This window comes from Ovis canadensis, chromosome 2 (assembly GCF_042477335.2).
Source record: "Ovis canadensis isolate MfBH-ARS-UI-01 breed Bighorn chromosome 2, ARS-UI_OviCan_v2, whole genome shotgun sequence".
In the NCBI taxonomy this organism is placed as follows: domain Eukaryota; kingdom Metazoa; phylum Chordata; class Mammalia; order Artiodactyla; family Bovidae; genus Ovis; species Ovis canadensis.
Window position 1 is genome coordinate 139,568,200 of NC_091246.1, and position 22,719 is coordinate 139,590,918.

General features: G+C 34.3%; 1 protein-coding gene across 2 annotated transcripts in view; it reads left to right on the forward strand.

Moving 5' to 3' along the window:
* LNPK (lunapark, ER junction formation factor) overlaps positions 1-18,890 on the forward strand; it is a 92,786-nt gene extending 73,896 nt beyond the window's left edge. Inside the window, exons 10-14 of one of the 2 annotated variants that reach the window (XM_069577140.1) lie at positions 4,349-4,454; positions 5,760-5,830; positions 6,607-6,777; positions 8,325-8,407; positions 17,360-18,890. In XM_069577140.1, the coding sequence (XP_069433241.1) occupies positions 4,349-4,454; positions 5,760-5,830; positions 6,607-6,777; positions 8,325-8,407; positions 17,360-17,368 (440 nt within the window). In that variant the 3' untranslated portion in view covers positions 17,369-18,890. The remainder of the gene's footprint in view (positions 1-4,348; positions 4,455-5,759; positions 5,831-6,606; positions 6,778-8,324; positions 8,408-17,359) is intronic. The other variant, XM_069577139.1, reaches the window with a different exon arrangement.
* Positions 18,891-22,719: the final 3,829 nt, after the last annotated feature.

The window sequence follows — 22,719 nt, forward strand, 5'->3', positions numbered from 1 at the left end:
TGTACATCAGTTTTCCTTAAAGATACTGGTCTGTTTTGTTTTTGCTTTTTGTTTTTTTTCTTGTAATTTTGTTTTGTCGGTTTTCTTTGTTTATTTGTTTTCTTGTAATTTTTTTGTTTTTCTTGTAATTTTTTTGGTCTGGTTTTGGTATAAGAGTATTGCTGGCCTCAGTATGAGAAAGCATTTTCTTGTCTTTAGTTTTATGGACAAGTTTGTATAGAATTGGTATTATTTCTTAGTAATACATTTAAATGTTACAGGTTGAGGTGGCTAATAGGCCTGGTGTTCTTTTTGTGGAAGGTTTTCTCTTTTTTAAAAAAAAAAATTCAACTTTTTTAAAGAAAAAACTACAGACTAATATCCTTACAGATGCAAAAATTCTTAACAAAATTTTAGCAAGTTGAAGTTTCTGTTTCTTGTTGAGTAAGTTGTGGTAGTTTGGTAGTCTTTTGAGGAATTTTTTTCTCCTAATTTATTGGCAGAAAGTTATTCATAATATACCCTTATTATTCTTTGAATATCTTTATTATCTGGATTTATGTCATTTCTCTCATTGTTAATATTTTGTATCTTTCCTTTTTATCCTGATTAGTCTGACTAGAGCTTTATCAGTTTGGTCTTCTCAAAGAATTATCTTTTCTCTATTATTCTAGTATATTTTTATTAATTTCCACTCTGATCTTTATTATTTCATTTATTTTGTTTACTTTGGGTTTCATTTGCTCTTACCTTTTAGGTTCTTAAGGTAGAAACTGAATTCATGGATTTTAGATTTATTCTCGTTTGTAGGTGTTTAGCAGTATAGGTGTTTAGTGCTATAAATTTTCCTCTATGTATTGTTTTAGTTGCATATCATAAATTTGATATGTTGGTTTTTTGTTCTCATTCAGTTAAAAATACTTTCTAATTTCTTTATTTTTCTTAAAGCTTGGATTATTTATATATTATTGAGTCTTCAAATATTTGAGTATTTTCCTGATGTCTTTTTGTTGCTTATTTCTAGTTTAATTATGTTGTGGTCAGAAAACATACTTTGTATTATTGAATCTTCTTGAATGTATTGAGATTTGTTTTATGTTTCAGACTATCATTTGTCTTGGTATATGCTCTATGTTCACTTGGAAAGAATATATGTTTTGTTCCTGCTGGGTAGAATGGCTGTAAATGTTGATTGCATCAAATTGGTTAAGTGGGTAGTATTGCATATCATTAATGATTTTTTGTCTGTTTATTCTGTCAGTGCTTGAGAGAATGCTGTTGAAATCTCCAGCTATAATTGTGTATTTGTTTCTTTTTGTATTTCTTTTAGTTTTTGCATAATGTGTTTTGAAACTCTATTATAATGCACATACATCATAGGTTTAGGATTATTATGTTCTCTTGATGAATTGACTCCTTGCCATTATGAAATTACACTTTTATCCCTGTTTATATTCTTTGCTCTAGAATCTACTTTGATTGCTATTAATACAGGTGCTCTAGGTTTCTTGTGAATAGTGTTAGCGTACTTATGTAGTTTTCCCTGTCATTTACCTTTAGTCTATTTGTGTTTTTATATTTAAAATGGATTTTTTGTAAGCAGCATCTGTTGGGTCTTGCTTTTTTATCTGTTCTGACGATCTTTGCCTTACAGTGAGGATGCTCAGGCCACTTACACTTAATGTAATGATTGGTATGTTTAAGTTTGAGTTCACATCTTTTATTGTGCTAGTTTTCTATTTGTCCCATTTGTTCTGCTACCTTTCTTGTTTTCTGCCTCTTGTGGGTTGAGCATCTTTTATGACTGCTTTTAATCATTTATTTTTTGTTGCCTTATTAGCTATAGTGCTTTTTTGTTATTTTGTGGGTACTTTAGAGTTTGCCATATGTATCATTAATTTATCATAGTTCATCTCAAATGGTATGACACCAGTTCTCATACAGATTAAGAATCAAACTATAGTATACTTAATGTTTCTTTCCCCTTGGCCTTTGTGGTATTGTTGTCATACGTTTTACTTATACATGTGTTATAAACCCCACAAGGAATTACAGATATATCCTCCACATTTTGAAAGTTCACTTTACACCACTTTGCTTTTATGAAAGACCTACATTAGTGCCTGTTTCCACTAATTGAAAGAATCAGAAGAAGGTTTTCGCTTTTACAAAAAAAGATGAAAAGCGAAAATAGCGTTCAGCATTTGTTTTGCAGCGAGCCGTTGTAGAGGCAGCGTGCATCCTGAGCAGCAAGAGTGGCACCACCAAGCTCCTTCCCTGGGAACTACACTCAGCATCTCATCATCAAGCCGCCATAGCTTTGAACTTTGTCTGTGAGCATCTGTGCTTTGTCTCAATTTATTTTGTGCATCCATTAGCAAGATGTGTCCTAAGGTAATTGCTTCTTCACTTTATGCCATTTTGGCTTGCGAAAGCTTTCATGGGAACTTTTGGATAGCAAGGGAAACCTGTATTACTTTTTCTTTAAGCCATCAATTGTTTTTTAAAGCGATATAAATAATGTTTTATATATTTACCCACATGGTAACCATTTCAGGTACTCTTTCTTTTGTGTGATCCAGCTTTCTGTCTGGTGTCATTTTCCTTCTGCATGAAGGATTTCTTTTAACATTTCTTATAGTACAGTTCTTTTAGTGATGAATTCTTTCAGTTTTGTATGTCTGAAAAAAGTCTTCATTTTGCCTTCATTTTTAAAAGATGTCTTCACTAATACAGATAATTTTACTAATTTGATAGTTTTTCTTTCAGAACTTTTAAGATACTGTTTCATAGTCTTCTCGCTTGCTTATTTTCTTATGAGTAATCTGTCATTCTTATCTTTGTTTCTCTGTACTAATGTATCTTTTTCTGACTGCTTTTAAGATTTTCTGTCACTGGTTTTAAGAAGGTTGATTATGCTGTATCTTGGTGTAAAATTATTTCTTGTACTTAGGATTTGTTGATGTTCTTGGGTCTGTATGTTTTTGGTTTTCATCAGGTTTTGAAAATTTTTGTGCATTATTGTTTTGAGTCAAATTTTTTTCCTCTCCTCTTCTGAACTCCAATTATACGTATACTAGATGCTTGAGGTTGTTACACAGCTCACTGATGATTTGTTCATTTAAAAATCTTTTTAGTCTTTGTGTCTCCTTTTGCATGGCTTCTATTGCTATCTTCAGATTTACTAATTGTTTTGTAATGTCCAAACTGCTGTTCATTTCATCTGTGAATTTTTAAATCTAAGACATTGTAGATTTCATCTGTAGAGGTTCAGTTTGGATCTTTTATAAATTTTTTTCATGTCTCTGCTTAACATATTACAGTTTTCATCTAGATTCTCAAGCATATGGAATATAGTCATAATAAGTGTTTTAATATGTTTGTCTCTTAATATTATCACCTCCATCATTTCTGGGTCACTTTTGATTCTTCTCATTATGGGTTTTATTTTCTTTCCAATTTGCATGACTAATAATTTTTTATCTGATGTCAGACATTGTAAATTTTGCCATATTGGGTAGAGAATATTTTAAAATTACTGTACAAGGCCTCTCTGAATATTTACCCAGTGACCTGTGAGTTACGAAGTTTTCCATCCTGGCTGGTGGGAACATGTGATATTTTTGACCCCATGTGAGCACTGGTACCTTTAGTATTTTGGGAGCAGTTCTTTCTCTGTCCTCAGGTAGTTTTTCTCATTTGCATCCTGGGCAGATCTTTGGTGTTCTGGGTCTCTGCATTCCCTCCTCTCTGGTACTGTTCCCAGTGAACTCAACCTGCCTTGGCCTCTCCAGCGTTCCAGCTTCTCTTCAACTCAGGGAGACTAATGAACTTCACCTGGATTTACTCTGCCTGAATTGCTACCTGGAAAACTCTCCAGACAATAAGTTGGGGCAGTTGTAGGGCTCATCTTATTTGCTGTATGTGTCTCAGGGATCTTTATCCTACATTACTTGATATCCAGTGTGTCTAAAACCATTGCATAATATATTTTACATGGTATTTTAGTTGTTTTAAATGGGAGATTAAATCTGACTCTGATTACTGTGTTATGGTACAAAGTGGAAGTCTCCTAGTTTATTATTACATAAACTTTTAAGAGTCTGAGCATTTAAAAAATTAATTTGTACAGAACTCAACATAGTTTTATTCCTTAATAGATTATGTTGCTGGTTCTAATATAGCACATATATAAATATATTTTTGTACTGTAGTATTTTTAATGAAAATTTGAATACAGAGATAGTATCATTTTTGTTTTGTTAAAGTCATTTAAAAAACTCTTAACAAGCATAAGTAGTTCTTGGCAACTGAATTGAAGTTTAAATGTATTTCACACATATAAATTTTGTGTATATTTATTTACTAGGTCTTCATCCTCCTGGTCCACCTTTAGCAAGACCCATTCTGCCTCGAGAACGAGGTGCTCTGGATAGAATTGTTGAGTATTTAGTTGGTGATGGTCCACAGAACAGGTAATGTTTACTAGGGTGTAGCTAAATAAAAATGAAGAAAGTTTATTGGTCAGAGTGGGAGGGGGCTGTGTGTACACACATGTGCACATGCACTAAATGTTCTCTGATTTTGTAGTTGTTTCCTGATTTTAGAACATAATGGAGTATTTTATGTCCCTGCAAAAGAGTACATACTCAGTTATTTTTCAGTAGTAGATTATCTAGATAAAGTATTTGGATAAAATATTTTAAAATGTATTATATATAACAAAAAAAATATTGTAACTGCTATAACCCTGCTATAACATTATTTTTAGAGAATTGGAATCATTTTGTTGAATCTTTTGAATTTGAAGTTTGTCAGTAGTGAAAAGTTGGTAGGTTATAAGAAATGGAGTTTTATAGATATGAGTACTAGATGTAATGATAGTGATAATTTTAATAACAGTGAGGACAGCTTCCTGTATTTGACACTTAGAGTTCCAAAATGCTTCTCCAGTTATTTTAATTGATCCTTATAATAACTCTAGGATTATAAGTATGATATGAGCAGAGCAATTGTCATTGTATAGACTTTTAAATAATTCTTAGGGTATTTTAAGAATAGATATTTGACAAGGTTATTGGTTAATATTATTGTCTAAATAAAGAGATTAGAATTTAATATTAATGTGAAAAATTATATGTTCTTCAAAACAGATAGAATGTTGTTTGATAGGGCCAGGTATTTATTAAGTATTTACTCAGAGAACAGAAAGGGTATATAAATAGAAAATGTGGAAGATGTTTAAGTGTAACTGGGATAGCTAAGAAATCATGATATACAGAAATTAACCTTTGGACTGGGCTAAACAAAATTAAATTCATTTCTTTACTACAAGACTTCACAGAGGTTTTAATAATACTCATTTGTGAATCTCTAAGAGGCTTCATCTTTTCCACTCTTTATCTGACCACAGATTTGGGGTCTATCATCCCCAGGAATATGTGTTAGGAAACATTAAAATTTTTTTTTTTTTTTTAGGAAACATTAAAATTTAAGTGTTCTGTTATCAAATACATTTCTGCTTACTAAGAAAATTTTATTTGACTGTTTCTTAGTTTATTTTTAATTTGATATATAATATTGTAAAATAATTGAAATTTTGACTGTTGTCATAAAGAGTATTGTTTATTGTTTATGAAGTAATATCTATTATGGCACATCTAGCTACATTAAATGCTATGTAATCTAACTGTGTACTTTAGCTGTGATGGCTAAAGTAGCTTCTCCTGCTTGTTTTGTCTGCATTTGTAACTAATCTGTTTATTTTCCTTTTGCTGTAGGTATGCCCTTATATGTCAGCAGTGTTTTTCTCACAATGGCATGGCTTTGAAAGAAGAATTTGAGTACATTGGTAAGAATTATTTGGCAGTTAGATTTTAAATATTTTACTCTTAAATGTTTCATTCTGTGCCAATTGCCATGTAATGCCATTTTGTTTTAGGTGTTGCTCTGTATATGTTGTTTAGGCATATTATAGAACACACAGCAAAGCAGAAAAGACAGCTCACGTTTTTTCTTCATACAATGTACAACTTCTAGGCTAGCTGTTCTTAAACTTTCACTGTGCATCAGAATTAACCTGAAGAGCTTTTAAACATTGTGATGCCCAGGTTCCACCTACAAATAATCTGCTTTAGTTGATCTGAGGTGGGGCCCAGGCATCAGCATTTTTTTTAAAGCTCTTCAGAGTATTTTCATGTGCAGCTACTATTTAAAAATATTCAACTAAATTAATCATGCTTCTCAAATATATATAACATGCAACATTTTGGGGGGCAGATGAGTAAAGTTCTGGCTTTTAAGAGACCTCATGGTGACTAGAAGTATAATTTCTATAATACATTTAGATCATTATTATTGTTTTGCTCTTAGTTAGCCTGCTATGTAACTTATTATCTTTTCTGCTTTAAATTGGTATTATAATTCTAATAATAATTTAAAAATATACTTTAAAATAAACTTTGGTTAGAACACCTGCCATAATATTATTAAAACCATGTGTAATTTCACAAGGAATAAATGGCTTTTGAAATATTCTTTGTAAAAATAACCTTGAGGGTTACTTGATTAGTCCTTAAAGTTTCTTTGGTTTATGGTAATTTTTTTTTTTTTTTTAATTCTCTACAGCTTTTCGTTGTGCCTACTGTTTTTTCTTGAATCCTGCTAGAAAAACCAGACCCCAGGCTCCAAGACTTCCAGAATTTAGTTTTGAAAAGAGGCAGGCATTGGAAGGCTCAAGTACAGTTGGTTCCTTGCCCTCAGGAAATGTACTTTCATCAGAGAACCAGATCAATGAAGGTATGAATATGTTAATTAAAAAGTTTTGTCTCTTGATAATGTTTGCTTTCAACAATAAAAGCATAATTGTTTTAGATAAGAATGGATCAGATTTTGCAGCATGTGTATATCAGGTATTGCTCTGATATTATGGCCTCCTATGCACTTGGTTTGATGTGTTTGAGCTTTAAAATATATATTGTGTTAAGCAGGATCTAGAAATAGCTTGGTAAATATTATTTATGGAGTTATCTTTTTAATTAACTTGGGAGATTTAACTAGTAATACTTTCATGGAATTGTTTTTCAATTTATATAAATGAAGCAGATTTAAGATAATTATGAAGCCACTACTCATAAGGGTCAATTTCTTATAATAATTATAGTTAACACTGATAAATATAGGTTTGTGCCTTACCATTTCTATGACTAGAAGTTACTCGAAAACAGGAAGCTCTGAAGTTGAAAAGTCAGCCTTACATTCTTTGGATGACTATATTGACAGGACTGGTGTTCCTTTGAAACAGACAATTTATCAAGGTCCATAGAATTTAATATTGTTGATGAATGCCTTTGTTGTAAAGCAAACTTATTTTAAAGAAATGGAAGTTATTAGGATTCGTTGAGTTTTAGAACTTATCTTTCAGTTCTGTTTTAGGAATTCCTAAGGAAGTTTCATGAAAAAATGGAAAAGATGAGATGGAATGTCTGACTATTAATTGCCAACTATTTCTTGTTATTAATATTGGGTGAGGAACTATTTGTTAAGCAGCTCTGAATTATGAAGATTGCTAAAGTTATGACACAGTCCCTGATATTTTGGTGCTTCACCCCGTACAGGAAAAAAAAATCCATATGGGAAGTTTTGTTCACATAGTTTAAGGTAGCAGTCAGTATTCATTCTTTTAACTTCTGGAAGTTATCATTTACATATATATGATTTCTTTATAAAATCACTGGGTAATGGAAAAAGTGCTTTAACTGAGAAAAATATACAAGGCAGTGAATTTTCACATATCTGAAGTTTGGTATGAGACTTTGACTATGTTTGTTTTTTTTTAAACTTTGAAGAATGAACCTAAAATATGTGTGTTGACTTGGGCTTGGCTTTTGGCTTACTAACAAATATCAAAATGAATTTGAATACAGAGAGCCATGACAAGAGGCCTGTGTACTTCAACGCTGAATCGTTGTATTTGTCTTCTCCATGTCTGCAACATCAACTCCAAACACAATGTCGGACTTTTTTCTTTTGCTTAAGTCATGCTCTGAGCTGCATGCTGTTACATGCAAATCGTCTGCCTTGCCATTGCAGCCTCTTGGAACTGAAAATTAAAGAATTCCAACCTGAAGATGCCTAGAGGAAAAATTGGAGTCCCTGCCATGAGTAACTTTGCTTATGAAAGCTAAAGTGAATATTTGAAAGCAATAGTTGGGACAAAAAAAGAAAAAACAGCCAACAAAATAGATATTTTGATAATGAGTCCCATGCTTTTATCTTCTGCTAAGGTCAAGATGCAAAGTTAGCAAACAACACCCAGCTATACCTTTCCTTCTCATCTAATCTAGGAGGAGCAATACCCCAGATGTCTCATTTTCTGTCAGAAACCTCCGGAATGAAGTCTAACTGGCTCAAACTCAACCCTAATAAGGTAACGTTAATAGGTGAAGACATTGAGGCAGGGTGTGATAGCTCCACAATGCTAGAAACTGAAGCAACAATTCCATTTGGTTAAAAGAGTCACTACACTAGTAACTTCATTCTTCTTTTTGGATTCATCAAAATGGCTATTATGAGCATCGTTTTACTTCTTTGGTTTGTCAGAAGACAAAATTTTTTCCAAGACTCCTGTCTCTCAACACTGTGATATATGGTTATCAATTTCAAGCTGGATTCCATTGGTAAATGGCGGGAAGTATTTCTGATGAAGAGATAAAGCTGCACTTATTTAAACACTGTGGCGTACCTTTATGATTAAATTGAACTGTGAAGTAAGGAGCATATCATCTCAATCACCTACTCCCTCTGTTGACAGCCAGTGTGATGAAGGGCTTAGATTGCTGATTTCTACACATCTGTGTAGAATAATTACACAAAACTTAGGGTCTGAAAGAAAAACTTTCCTGTTTTAATTTTTATGTATTTTTAAAAGTATTGAACCAGCTTCTTGAGATTGCATTACTGAATTTACAGATGGAACCAAAAGGTAACTTTCTTTCATCTTAATGTTTTTTTCTAAGAATAGTTCATAACCGCTTATGTGAATCTAGAATTAATACAAGAAATCCTTTTCTCAATTTATGATGCAAGACTTTAAATTTTATCTTCATTCTACTGGAATATTTTGCATTTAGGATGAGGCATAAGGCTTTTGAAATTTTTGGACCACTCTTGGAACAACACATGAAACCTTGGAAAGTTTTCATCAAAGAAGGAGTGCTAGAAGAAAGACATTCCTCCTGTTAACTGCTTATTTGAATTCCTAAAATTCTTTCTAAAACTATGTACACAGATGTTTTGGTAATAAACTATTAGAGAAAACAAAAAATTAAGATTGTCACTTTATTCTAAGAGCATACTAAATATGGTATGTCAAAGTAATGAGCTGGTTTTTAGTTTTTTTTTGGTTTCTTTTATTGTGAAATGAATAGTGCAGTAAATGAGTGTCTGCTAAGCCATGTTAAAGTCAATTTATCAGTTTTTCTTCTTTTTTAAATGTGCTTTTCAAAATAATTGATTCATAGCATTCTTTTTGTTAGATATGGTAATAATTAGAGTACAAGGTTACTACACTATTAATATTCCAGTATAGTGATTTGGAGTTAGCATGTTTAAAAAACGTTAATATTGTTTTTGTTGTTCAGTTATATTTAGTTAGATCTTATGTAATTATTTTAGTAGAATATAACTTTTATTCACTGGAAATAACTTGCTAGTAATAAAACTCATGGCGTCTATTTAGTACTATCAAAAATAGCAAGTAAAATTTATATGAGGTGAAATTTATCTTGATAATCTGATTTTTGCTCTTCCCTTTCTTTTGTTTCAGCAATATACTGTTACCATTAGGTTATGTTGAACTAGGGGAAGTTCTGTTTTTAGTTTTGCTTATTAGGTGCTTTAGGAAATTGTAGTACTTGATAATGTAGATTTTATTGAATTCTATGTATCAGATCAGAAAAACTTATGTCTTTATTTTTAGCTATGTATAGCTTACTCAAGATGTAAACTTGCCTATATTATGTTTTTTTCATGCTTGTTTTAGACATAGAGATCTTTTAGCCGTTGGTTTCCTTTTCTGAAACACCTTCACCTAGCAGTTTTACATTATTGCTTAATAATGACATTCTAATGACTCATCTGATGGATTTGTTCAGAAATGGTAAATAATTACACAACATTTTTATGTTTAAAATGAGCTATTTTCTCATAGGTGGTTATCATTTATTTGAATTTTATTCATTGAGCCAGTAAGTTGCATTTTGTGATGAAATTTGTGTCTTTGATCCTTGAATATAAGTTGGCTGTTTTTCTTAAGGCAGAAAAATCTTAAAAAAACTTCGAAATCTATGAGTTAAAGACAAATTGTCCATTTTAATTTAACAATTTCCTTTGGGTGAATTTTATAGTCTGTACATATAGTAGGTACTGATATGTTAGCAAGGCAAAATTTTTTTAAAGTTATTGTAAAAAGGAATAAGAAGAATCTAAATCACCAAAATATTAGGAGTTTTGGAATACATAATATAAATAGAATCACGTATTTTGCTGCAGAAATTATGTGTTTCTTTTGGACATGTATGAAATTCTTTTGTTAACTATTCTTTAATTTTATTGGAGAATTATCCTTTCAAGAGCTAGAATAAAAACCCAAAGGGACAGTGGTCTTCTTAAATGTTTTTGCATGTTTGTGGTTTATAGGTGAGGCAGTGGCAGTGTTCATTATACAGTTACATTCAGTTTTATGAGGTTGAGCTATCTAGCTGAATTGAAGCTTTACCCAAACAACCAGATGCCAGTTGTTACAATTTGGTGGGAAAAGCTTTTCTCTCAAGAATATTGGGGTAGGAGAGTAGAAGGGGAATGAGTCAGGTAAGGAACAAATCCCATGGATCATTTTTGTTTTATCACATTGTGATAGATTGTTTTCTTGGCATTACAGATGTCAAAGGTGATTTTAAAAATTTTCCTACAGATGGAATTAGGTTATTCGGGTAACCCTGTATTAATTTTATTCTTAAACTGGAGCTGCACAGGGGAGAGTAGACCTGTTTAATTAGTGTGAACATGAAATATGGTTTCTCTTTTGGTATTTTATGCCCAAATATTGACATCTACTGTAATGAATTTTATACCACCAAGCTATTATATATAAACTAACAGTTTCACAGAAAAAATATACTGTTTTTATTAGAACAGGCAAATGATACTCTCCCACAGAAATAAAGTAAATACTTTTGGAATATATTTAATAATCTTTTTATAAAGTTCAGTGGTTTAGTTATTAAACTGGCATGTAATTACATCTCTGTTAATCTTGTGCATCTAGTTCACTTAAAGCTTGTTGGGATGACTTCTCACAAAATGACATTGACATACATATATTGAATATCTATGTTGTTTAGACTAGCTGATATCTGCATTATAGGTATCATGACATGTAAAATTTTTGTAGCATTAACTGCTATTAATATTACTTTTCTACAGATTAACCTGGCGGAAGAAAAGTAGTCATTAATACACTTTTTGTTCTCAAACCCTATTCATCATTTCACCATTTTTTAGTCTTCTGTATATTTTCTGAAATACAATATAGTATTGATGAGCAAGTTTTGTATAGAATGCTATTTTCTAATTATGAAAATAATTGACTTTCATAGAATTCACATGGTATTTCTTATAATTCACCTCTATATACGGTAACAAAATTAAGCATTATAAATTTTCTCTTTGTATTAACTGCTTCTTTAAGATCCCAGAATTTTAAAATTTGCATTGTATTTGACTGGGGATGTGTCTGTTTAATTATATCACAAAGCTTTAATATGATAAATCATAAACTTTGATACCTCTCCTGTTTAATACTAAGATAATCTGTCAAACAGATAACAGACTATGTGGGCCCATGTTCACTGAAGCATGCTTATTGATGAGTTGAGTCCTGAGTCCTGAGTTCTGAGCTTTTTGTTTTTTCATTTCATGTAACTTTATTGGAGGGTTTACTAAATCATCAGTTCAGTTCAGTTCAGTTGCTCAGTTGTGTCCGACTCTTTGCCACCCCATGAGTCGCAGCACGCCAGGCCTCCCTGTCCATCACCAACTCTCGGAGTTCACTCAGACTCACATCCATCGAGTCAGTGATGCCATCCAGCCATCTCATCCTCAGTCGTCCCCTTCTCCTCCTGCCCCCAATCCCTCCCAGCATCAGAGTCTTTTCCAATGAGTCAACTCTTCTCATGAGGTGGCCAAAGTACTGGAGTTTCAGCTTTAGCATCATTCCTTCCAAAGAAATCCCAGGGTTGGTCCCCTTCAGAATGGACTGGTTGGATCTCCTTGCAGTTCAAGGGACTCCCAAGAGTCTTCTCCAACCCTACAGTTCAAAAGCATCAATTCTTTGGCACTCAGCCTTCTTCACAGTCCAACTTTCACATCCATACATGACCATAGGAAAAACCATAGCCTTGACTAGACGGACCTTAGTCGGCAAAGTAATGTCTCTGCTTTTGAAGATACTATCTAGGTTGGTCATAACTTTTCTTCCAAGGAGTAAGCGTCTTTTAATTTCATGGCTGCAATCACCATCTGCAGTGATTTTGGAGCCCCCAAAAATAAAGTCTGACACTGTTTCCACTGTTTCCCCGTCTGTTTCCCATGAAGTGATGGGACCGGATGCCATGATCTTCATTTTCTGAATGTTGAGCTTTAGGCCAACTTCATTCAGTTTCTTCAAGAGGCTTTTTAGTTCCTCTTCACTTTCTGCCATAAGGGTGGTGTCATCTGCATATCTGAGGTTGTTGATATTTCTCCCGGCAATCTTGATTCCAGCTTGTGTTTCTTCCCAGTCCAGCGTTTCTCATGATGTACTCTGCATATAAGTTAAATAAGCAGGGTGACAATATACAGCCTTGATGTACTCCTTTTCCTATTTGGAACCAGTCGGTTGTTCCATGTCGAGTTCTAACTGTTGCTTCCTGACCTGCATACAGATTTCTCAAGAGGCAGGTCAGGTGGTCTGGTATTCTCATCTCTTTCAGAATTTTCCACAGTTTATTGTGATCCACACAGTCAAAGGCCTTGGCATAGTCAATAAAGCAGAAATAGATGTTTTTCTCGAACTCTCCTGCTTTTTCCATGATCCAGCGGATGTTGGAAATTTGATCTCTGGTTCCTCTGTCTTTTCTAAAACCAGCTTGAACATCACGAAGTTCACGGTTCACATATTGCTGAAGCCTGGCTTGGAGGATTTTGAGCATTGCTTTACTAGCATGTGAGATGAGAGCAATTGTGCGGTAGTTTGAGCATTCTTTGGCATTGCCTTTCTTTGGGATTGGAATGAAAACTGACTTTTTCCAGTCCTGTGGCCACTGCTGAGTTTACCAAATTTGCTGGCATATTGAGTGTAGCACTTTCACAGCATCATCTTTCAGGATTTGAAACAGCTCAACTGGAATTCCATCACCTCCACTAGCTTTGTTTGTAGTGATGCTTTCCAAGGCCCACTTGACTTCACATTCCAGGATGTCTGGCTCTAGATTAGTGATCACATCATCATGATTATCTGGATTGTGAAGATCTTTTTTGTACAGTTCATCTGTGTATTCTTGCCACCTCTTCTTAATATCTTCTGCTTCTGTTAGATCCATACCATTTCTGTCCTTTATCGAGCCCATCTTTGCATGAAATGTTCCCTTGGTATCTCTAATTTTCTTGAAGAGATCTCTAGTCTTTCCCATTCTGTTCTTTTCCTCTGTTTCTTTGCACTGATCGCTGAAGAAGGCTTTCTTATCTGTTCTTCTATTCTCTGGAACTCTGCATTCAGATGCTTATATCTTTCCTTTTCTCCTTTGCTTTTCACCTCTCTTCTTTTCACAGCTATTTGTAAGGCCTCCCCAGACAGCCATTTTGCTTTTTTGCATTTCTTTTCCATGGGGATGGTCTTGATCCCTGTCTCCTGTACAGTGTCACAAACCTCATTCTGTAGTTCATCAGGCACTCTATCAGATCTAGGCCCTTAAATCTATTTCTCACTTCCACTGTATAATCATAAGGGATTTGATTGAGGTCATACCTGAATGGTCTAGCGGTTTTCCCTACTTTCTTCAATTTGAATCTGAATTTGGTAGTAAGGAGTTCATGATCTGAGCCACAGTTAGCTCCTGGACTTGTTTCTGTTGACTGTATAGAGCTTCTCCATCTTTGGCTGCAAAGAATATAATCAGTCTGATTTTGGTGTTGAGCATCTGGTGCTGTCCTTGTGTAGAGTCTTCTCTTGTGTTGTTGGAAGAAGGTGTTTGCTATGACCAGTGCTTTTTCTTGGCAAAACTCTATTAGTCTTTGCACTGCTTCATTTGGCATTCCATGCCAAATTTGCCTGTTAACTCCAGGTGTTTCTTGACTTCCTACTTTTGCATTCCAGTCCCCTGTAATGAAAAGGACATCTTTTTTGGGTGTTAGTTCTAAAAGGTCTTGTAGGTCTTCATAAAACCATTCACTTCAGCTTCTTCAGTGTTACTGGTTGGGGCATAGACTTGGATAACTGTGAGATTGAATGGTTTGCCTTGGAGACGAACAGAGATCATTCTGTCGTTTTTGAGATTACATCCAAGTACTGCATTTTGGACTCTTTTGTTGACCATGATGGCTACTCCATTTCTTCTGAGGGATTCCTGCCCACAGTAGTAGATATAATGGTCATCTGAGTTAAATTCATCCATTCCAGTCCATTTTAGTTCGCTGATTCCTAGAATGTCGATGTTCACCCTTGCCATCTCTTGTTTGACCACTTCCAATTTGCCTTGATTCATGGACCTGACATTTCAGGTTCCTATGCAATATTGCTCTTTACAGCATCAGACCTTGCTTCTATCACCAGTCACATGCACAGCTGGGTATTGTTTTTGCTTTGGCTTCATCCCTTCATTCTTTCTGAAGTTATTTCTCCACTAATCACCAGTAGTATATTGGGTACTTACTGACCTGGGGAGTTCCTCTTTCAGTATCCTGTCATTTTGCCTTTTCATACTGTTCATGGGGTTCTCAAGGCAAGTATACTGAAGTGGTTTGCCATTCCCTTCTCATAACCACTTGTAAAATACTTGGCAAGTAAGTATTGCTCTATGGCCAGAGAGTTGTAGAAGACAGTGACTCTTAAAATTCTCCCTGGATAAATTCTGTAAAGGTAGATTACAAATGGTTTTTTACTTCCCTTGTGGCTCAGCTGGTAAAGAATCCACCTGCAATGCAGGAGACTTGGGTTCAATCCCTGGGTTGGGAAGATCCCCTGGAGAAGGGAAGGGCTTTCCACTCCAGTATTCTGGCCTGGAAAATTCCATGGACTGTATAGTCCACAAGGTCACAAAGAGTTGGACATGACTGACTTTCATTTATTGACTCCTGATGTTTTCCACTGAAGAGTTTGCTTGCCTTTGTATCAGAAATGGTCTGTACATGTCCATAGAGTTTCATTTCACTTTCTGCTTTTCCTTTGACCACTGGATATAACACAACTTCGTATAGCACGACTCGACCTCCTGCTTTTCAACTTTGGATTTTTGTAAGATTCCAAGTGGTGCACAGTGCCATTTTATGTTCCTTTTACAATAAAATAGCATTTTTGTGACATGTGAACATTCCTCATCTTTTTTGTGAGCATATGAAATTTTCATACAGTAAACCTCATTAACTTGGATATCCCTAGCTATGCAATTTTTGCTTTTTGTTCTATATATAAAAAGAAAGAAAGAGATTGTAATTAATTCCGTAAACTAGAGTCAAAAAATCTGTTTAAAAATAAGTTAAAAATTTATTTTCAACTCCACATAGAGTATGTGATATAATTTGTATTTATTAAAAGTGATAAAACCATGAATTTATAAAACCTCCATGTCAACATGTGTGCATATTTTCTTTAAAAAGTATTAATTTTGTTATCAAAATGCTGGCATTTATTATATGCTAAGTTGCTTTGGTTGTGTCCAACTCTTTGTGGCTCTATGGACTATAGCCCACCTGACTCCTCTGTCCATGGGATTCTCCAGCAAGAATACTGGAGTGGGTTACTATTCTACAAGGAACAAATCTAGAACTTTTTACTAGTGTAAACTGGCCTGTCCTCCAGATTTTTGAATCAATAGCATTTGTAATATAAGAGATCATCTGTGAGGGTATGAAAATCTCCGTATTTGCTTTGCTGATGTAGTTTAACTATATTTGTCCTAGCAGTAATATTAGTTGCTATTTATTACAGAAACAAAACAAAGAAACACCTCAAACTTAGGTGTTTATCTTTAATTTGGAAATTGAGTGGCCCAAAACTCTGCTCCTGTCACTTCCTTCCCTTTCCTATTCTTTAAACTTTGAAGAATTAAAGTTATTATTATTAAATTATTATTAAGAGATATGAGTTAGTGAAACTCAAAAGAGAGTTTGAAAGAAGTAAACTTTCAGGTTAGGAACCAATGCCCTTACTTGGCCTCTGCTAATGGAGACAGAGGCAAAAGACTCTTCCCTTTGGCTCCCTAGCGTTCAAGGTATGTAGCATATTCTGACCCAGAGGTTTAAATCCCAAGAACTTGTCTTGCACAGGGATGACGGAAGACTTGTCTTGACTTTGGAAAAGGTGGATCCAGACCCCCACAGTCATGGATAATAGAGATGTAAATCAGTGTGGGAAATCACACCACCTATACACACATATGCACCCTACAAAGGTACACATTTATACATCGGTCACAGTGTTGCCTGGATGCAAGAGAGACTAGTTCCTTCAGGAAACATAATCTGGGAGTTAGTGCATTTGCTGTTTTTGCTGGGCTGTTGTCTTATAATATATAATTCTATTGGAATTTTTATATATTCAGACATTCAGCTTTCAAATCCATCTTTAGGAAAGTTCTTAAGTATTATGAAAGTTCATTTATTTTGTGAACAATGGGACTTTAGGTAAAATTATGTTTATGGGTATGTTTCCCCAAAATTGTTTTTTCCTTCATTCATACCATTTCATATATAGTATGCTATAGGGATAGGCTTCCAAAGTGGCTCAGTGTAAAGAATCTGCCTGCCAATGCAGGAGACATTGGTTTGATCCCCATGTTGGGAATATGCCCTGGAGAAGGGCATGGCAACCCACTCCAGTATTCTTGCTTGGAAGATCCCATGAACAGAAGAGCCTGGTGATCTACAGTGCATGGGATCACAAAAGAGTCAACATGACTTAGTGACTGAGTATGCGTGCATGAAGTACTTAAGTACATTAAAAAGATATATTTTAAGGATAATGTTAGACTATTCTTCTGTTTCTTAGTTTCTTTGCACGTGCTTATCTTATTTAGTACTTATTAACATTGGCTATTCCTAAAGTTTTTACTCTTTATCTTTTCAGAATCTTTAGAAGAACAAGATGTTCTAGATAATAGTACAGAACAGACAGATGACAAAATACCAGATACAGAGCAGACAAACCCAGTGATTGAACAAGCATCTGGCATAGAGGAACCAGAGGAGAAACAAGAAGAGACCGAGAATGAAGAAACCTCAATGAGTGAAGACAAGTCCACAGTTCCCAGAGCTGATGCTGTTCCTAATCCTGAACTAAGTGGAGAATCTTTGACAATGTAGTAAATGCTTCCATGTGCCTTCAACTGGATATTTGTAGTCTTGCTGATGTCAGTTATTGCTTTTTAAGGTAGTGCTTTCTTTTTTTTCGCCCCCTCAAAGACATGCTTGGTATCGTTTGAATTTCAGATTGCCTAGCTATTTCAATATGTCAAAGTTATGTCTACTGGGTATTAAAATTAAAAGCAAATGGTGTCAGTAAAGTAAAATCCTTTTGAATGTACAGAAACCCACACTGTTTAGACAACGTTTAGGTATTTTTTTCTGTTCTAAAAGTAAACAAATATAACAGAAGTTTTGTTTTCTACTTGTGACCTGTAAATACATTTGGCATAGGAAGAACCTTGGTTAGGAATAAGTTCTAATAGCGTTTGTTTTAAGGAATGAAACTCAATTAAGATTTTTAATACTTCATTATTAAAATGGATAGAATTTTAACTCTTGTGATATTTGCCGGGGGTAAAATATCTATTTAGGCATTTACATCAAGAGGTATGAAAGTTATTACAGTAACAATATAGGCATTTGTGTGAATTCTTACAGTTGAACAATCAAGTGCAGTGTTACTTTTGATGTCTCTTATTTTGCAGCTGGGCCAGAGGTACCTGATGTATATAATTAGCTTATGTTTACATATTAACATATAGGAAATATCTCTGCACTTGACTGTACTTGAATTTTGAACATTATTTATATTTGTAAAATAATGCTGATATTATAAATGAATTTTGTGCTCTTATGTGTATTTTGTTAAGGAAAATAAAGATGATCTGGCAGCAGTTTCTTTTTGTTAAATATCTAGACTACTTCAGACAATATCTTGGTAGATGACTTAGGTACCTGAAAAGTCTTAGTAGGAAGAGCTCACAATTCAGTAAATCTATAAATTATGCTGAGAAAGAATTATGATCCTTTTATTCAAATTTGTTACCTTTTAAGTTCAGAGAATTAGTGACATTTAGAGTTTCTAATCAGAGGTTAGATTTTTCTGATTCAGGAAAACCTTAGGCCATTTGTAGTTTTTAATTTTGAGAGACATAGTTTTGTGAGAATAGGCAGTTAATTACTAGTAGTTCATTGGATTTAATATGTGTATTAAAGACTAACTGGCAATTTTTTTGACCCAGAATAATAATTCTTGTTGTTATCTTTTCTATCTTCTTTTTATCTATTACTAAGAAAAAACTATCAAGTTATGCCAAAGGAAGGAATATACAGGAATGGTGTATATGGCAAGTATTTCTAAGTTATATATGGTTTGTTAAAAATTAAATAAAATACCATTTGTTATTTAAAAATTCACCTTTATGATTTAATATCTTATATCTGATAGGTTTTTTAAAGGAACACAAATGTGTTAATAGTCTGAGAGTTTTCAAGATTACAGGATTGGGCTTAAATTCTAGCTCTGCAGTCTTGGGCAAGTCACCTGACCTCACTGAGGTCATGTTTTTTCATCTTTAAAATTGGAAGAATGCCTACTTTTTGGAGTATGAGGAAAATAAAAAGTAATTTATGTAGTGGGCCTAGCTGACTGTCTGATAGTAGATATTTATACTCTTGATATCTTTGTGAAATGTGGAAGGGCTCTGAATTCTCCTTCTTGCAGATAAGGAAATGAAAAAAAAAATGAAATATAATTTGGCCGATCAGAATCAAGCCAAAGTTTTCTGATAGGTTTTCTTTATCATATACATGTATATAAATGCATAGATTAAGGCAATAGGAACCTGAAACTGTGGAATATAATAATACTATAGAATATAGTCTTTTTTTCTTTTTTGCTGAAGCCCATCAGTTTTTTTGGTGTGTGTGTTATTGGCCCATAATATTTGAGTAACACTTTGCTCAGTCTTCTTGTTATAAAACATTCAAATTCTGAAAAATGAGTAATCTCAGAGAAATATAATTTAGTGATAGAATTAAGTAGATATCAGAAGTATCTATGGAAGAAGGTTAAAGTAGGTAAACTAATATAATGGGTAACATGCTGTAATCATGTAGTACCTATTAAAAAGTTTCTTCTGATATTATAATAAACAATTAATGGTTGAAGAATGGTATAATGTCCTATTTCTGGTTATTAAGACTAGTATAAATGAGGAAAAGCAAACTAATCAGTGCTGTGAGCTAGAGTAACCTTCACTTCCCTACTTACTAATGCTCAGCAGGTCATCATCTAAACTTCTCACTATGCCCTTAGCATAATCTACAAACATGTCTGGCTTTTCTCTCCATCTCTCTTCTACCATTATGCTGTAGTCTTAGGGTGTCTTTTCAATCCTCTAACTAAGCTAAACCCTTTCCCACCTTAGGTCTCAGTTTAAATGTTCTTTCCTCAAGAGAGATGCCCTCCCAAGGTCCATATCTAAAGTTGGTCTCTGCCTTTTACTTGATCCTGTCACTTTTTCTGTTATTATAATCTGTATTTTATCTGTTTATTAGTTTACTGTATTTCTTCAAGACTTAAGAGTCTTTGTGTGCAAGGTTCTATCTTATTTACCTTTGTATCTCCAGAGCCTGGTACAGTGTTTGACACATTTATTATTTATTATGTGAATGAATAACTTTGTTGCTAAATTCAGCAAAAACTCAGTTCTTACCTTATTCCATTGACACTCTTGGGTGCTCCCTTTAGTTTGAAACACTTTTTCTCATTTGGCTTTTGCCTTCTCACACTATTGTTCTCTTATTCCTCTGCCCCTTTTCTCTCAGTGTCCTTTGCAGGTTTCTTTTCCTCTGCCCATCATTTACATGTTGATGTTTCACCTTTCTACCTTGTCAGCATTTCTTCACTCTGTGTATTCTCTCTTTAAAGGCTCTCATCAACCCCCATGGACTTAATTACCATCTGTCTCTCTCATTCTCACATCTTCAGCCTTGATCTCTTTCCTTCACTTGTAGAGTGATAGATACACCTGCCTACTGGAATGAATGTCTCTCCCAATCAATTTATTAAAAAGTGAACACTATTTTCTCCTTTAAAACCTTCAAAAAGTTTCTATGTTTCAGTTTAATTTCTGTGTTTCTCATCTTATCAAATAGTGCTACTATGCAAGCTAGAAACTAGAGTTTGTGCGCTCATTCCTTTCCCCTTTTTCCTGTACCTTAACTGTCAATTTCTGTTTCCTAAGCATCTTTCAGTTATATTCTTATTTTTCCATCCCATTAATGTTACATTAATGATAGTAAACATTTGCATTCTTACTATGTACCAAGCAACATGCTAACTGTTGTATGAGTATTATTTGTTCCTTGGCAACAACCCTATGAGGATTTTTTTCCTCTGGGTTATAAATAGGAAAACATGTTATAGAGAGTAAGCCACTGGATAAGTGAAAAATCTGCGATTGGAATGCAGGCAAATGACTTCAGGTGGCTCCGACCATAAAGAATCTGTCTGCAATGCAGGAAACCCAGGTTCAATTCTTGGGTCAGGAAAATTCCCTTGAGAAGAGAATGGCTACCCACTCCAGTATTCTTGTCTGGAGAATTCCATGGATGGAGCAGCCTTGTGGGCTACAGTCCATGGGGTTGCAAGAGTCAGACACAACTGAGCAACTAACACATACACACACATATGACTTTAGAAGTCTTCTTATTACTGTTGTACTGCCTTCTAATTCAGGCCTCCTTCATCTCAAAACTGTTTAACAGGTTTCCTTGTTTCCAGTCTTGTCCATGGCTATCTATTCTGTCTACTTCAGCCTGAAAGAGTTTTCATAACTGGAAAACAAATGATGTCATACCATTGCTTAAACCCTCACTGTTCTTAGGATGAGATCCAAAGTTACCCATACGGCTTACAAAGCCCATGTAACTTTGCTCCTAGTTTCTTCTGGCATTTCTCACTGCAACTGCTGCCACTGTTCCTCTGCCCCTGTACGCGCACACTTTTAGTACAGCTATACAGTTTTCTCTGTTTGCAAATGCAGTGTTTTTTCCTAATCCCCTGGTCTCCTGGCGCTCTTCCTCTGCCTGGGATACCTTCCCACTTGCACAGACAGGAGGACAATCAGTTGTTGGATTCAAGAGAAATAGTTCCAGTCAGAATCCAAGTTTAGAAATCTTGCTAATTATTAAGCTTTGCTTTTTATTCTTGTACTTGGTCTTTCTCATTACCAGGCAAGAATACAGGAGTGGGTGGCCATTCCCTTCTCTGGGGGATCTTCCAAAACCAGGGATCAAATCTGGGTCTCCAGCATCACAGGCATATCCTTTACTGTCTGCGCCACTGGGGAAGCCCAATGCATTGGACACACAGTCACTATTGTTTGCTGAACATAACTGAATCTGAAGAGCTATCATTTCATGTAGTGAGGGAGAGGTTCTAATTATATAATGGTTTTCATTAACCATTGTATGCTAGGTGCTGGAAATACTAAATGTCTTACATGAAGTCATGGGGAGAGTTAGCGCCTAAGCAAGTCAGAATCTCAGCTCTTAATGTAGGATGCTTTATATTAAACCACTGTTTTTATACTGCCAATCATTATTGGTGTTAGAGTTTATGTATTTAAAATATGTAACATGTTTATTTCTATTTCCAGCTGACAGTAACTACTTAACTATCTTAAAACTTCTTACTTTTCCTTTATATTACCTTATAGTATTACTCTACAATAATGCCTGTTGGATTGTGCTCAAATCAGTTAGTGGAAGGGTCAAAGAAAGAGGAGAATTTGTGGAATTATAGCAGTTTTGAGACAATTATGGATACAGATCTGCTTTAGAAAATTGAAAGAAAATAATGTGGTGTCATTATCTAGTATAACATCAACTCATTGTAAGAATTATAGAAGAGATTTACATATAGTTTATGAACTCTTAGAGCTACTAAAATAATACAGGTATTTACGTGAAGACAGACCAAGATAGAGATGATTGTGAATTGATCTGCCAAATCTTACCGTTTGTAATTTGACTTGTTTTAGAATTATTAAAGACTTAAATATATTGACTCTACCAAATTAGTATATTGTCACCCTGGTTATTTAACTTATATGTAGAGTATGTCGTGAAACGCTGGGCTAGATGAAGCACAGGCTGGAGTCAAGATTGCCAGGAGAAATACCAATAACCTCAGATTTGCAGATGACACCACCCTCATGGCAGAAAGCAATGAGG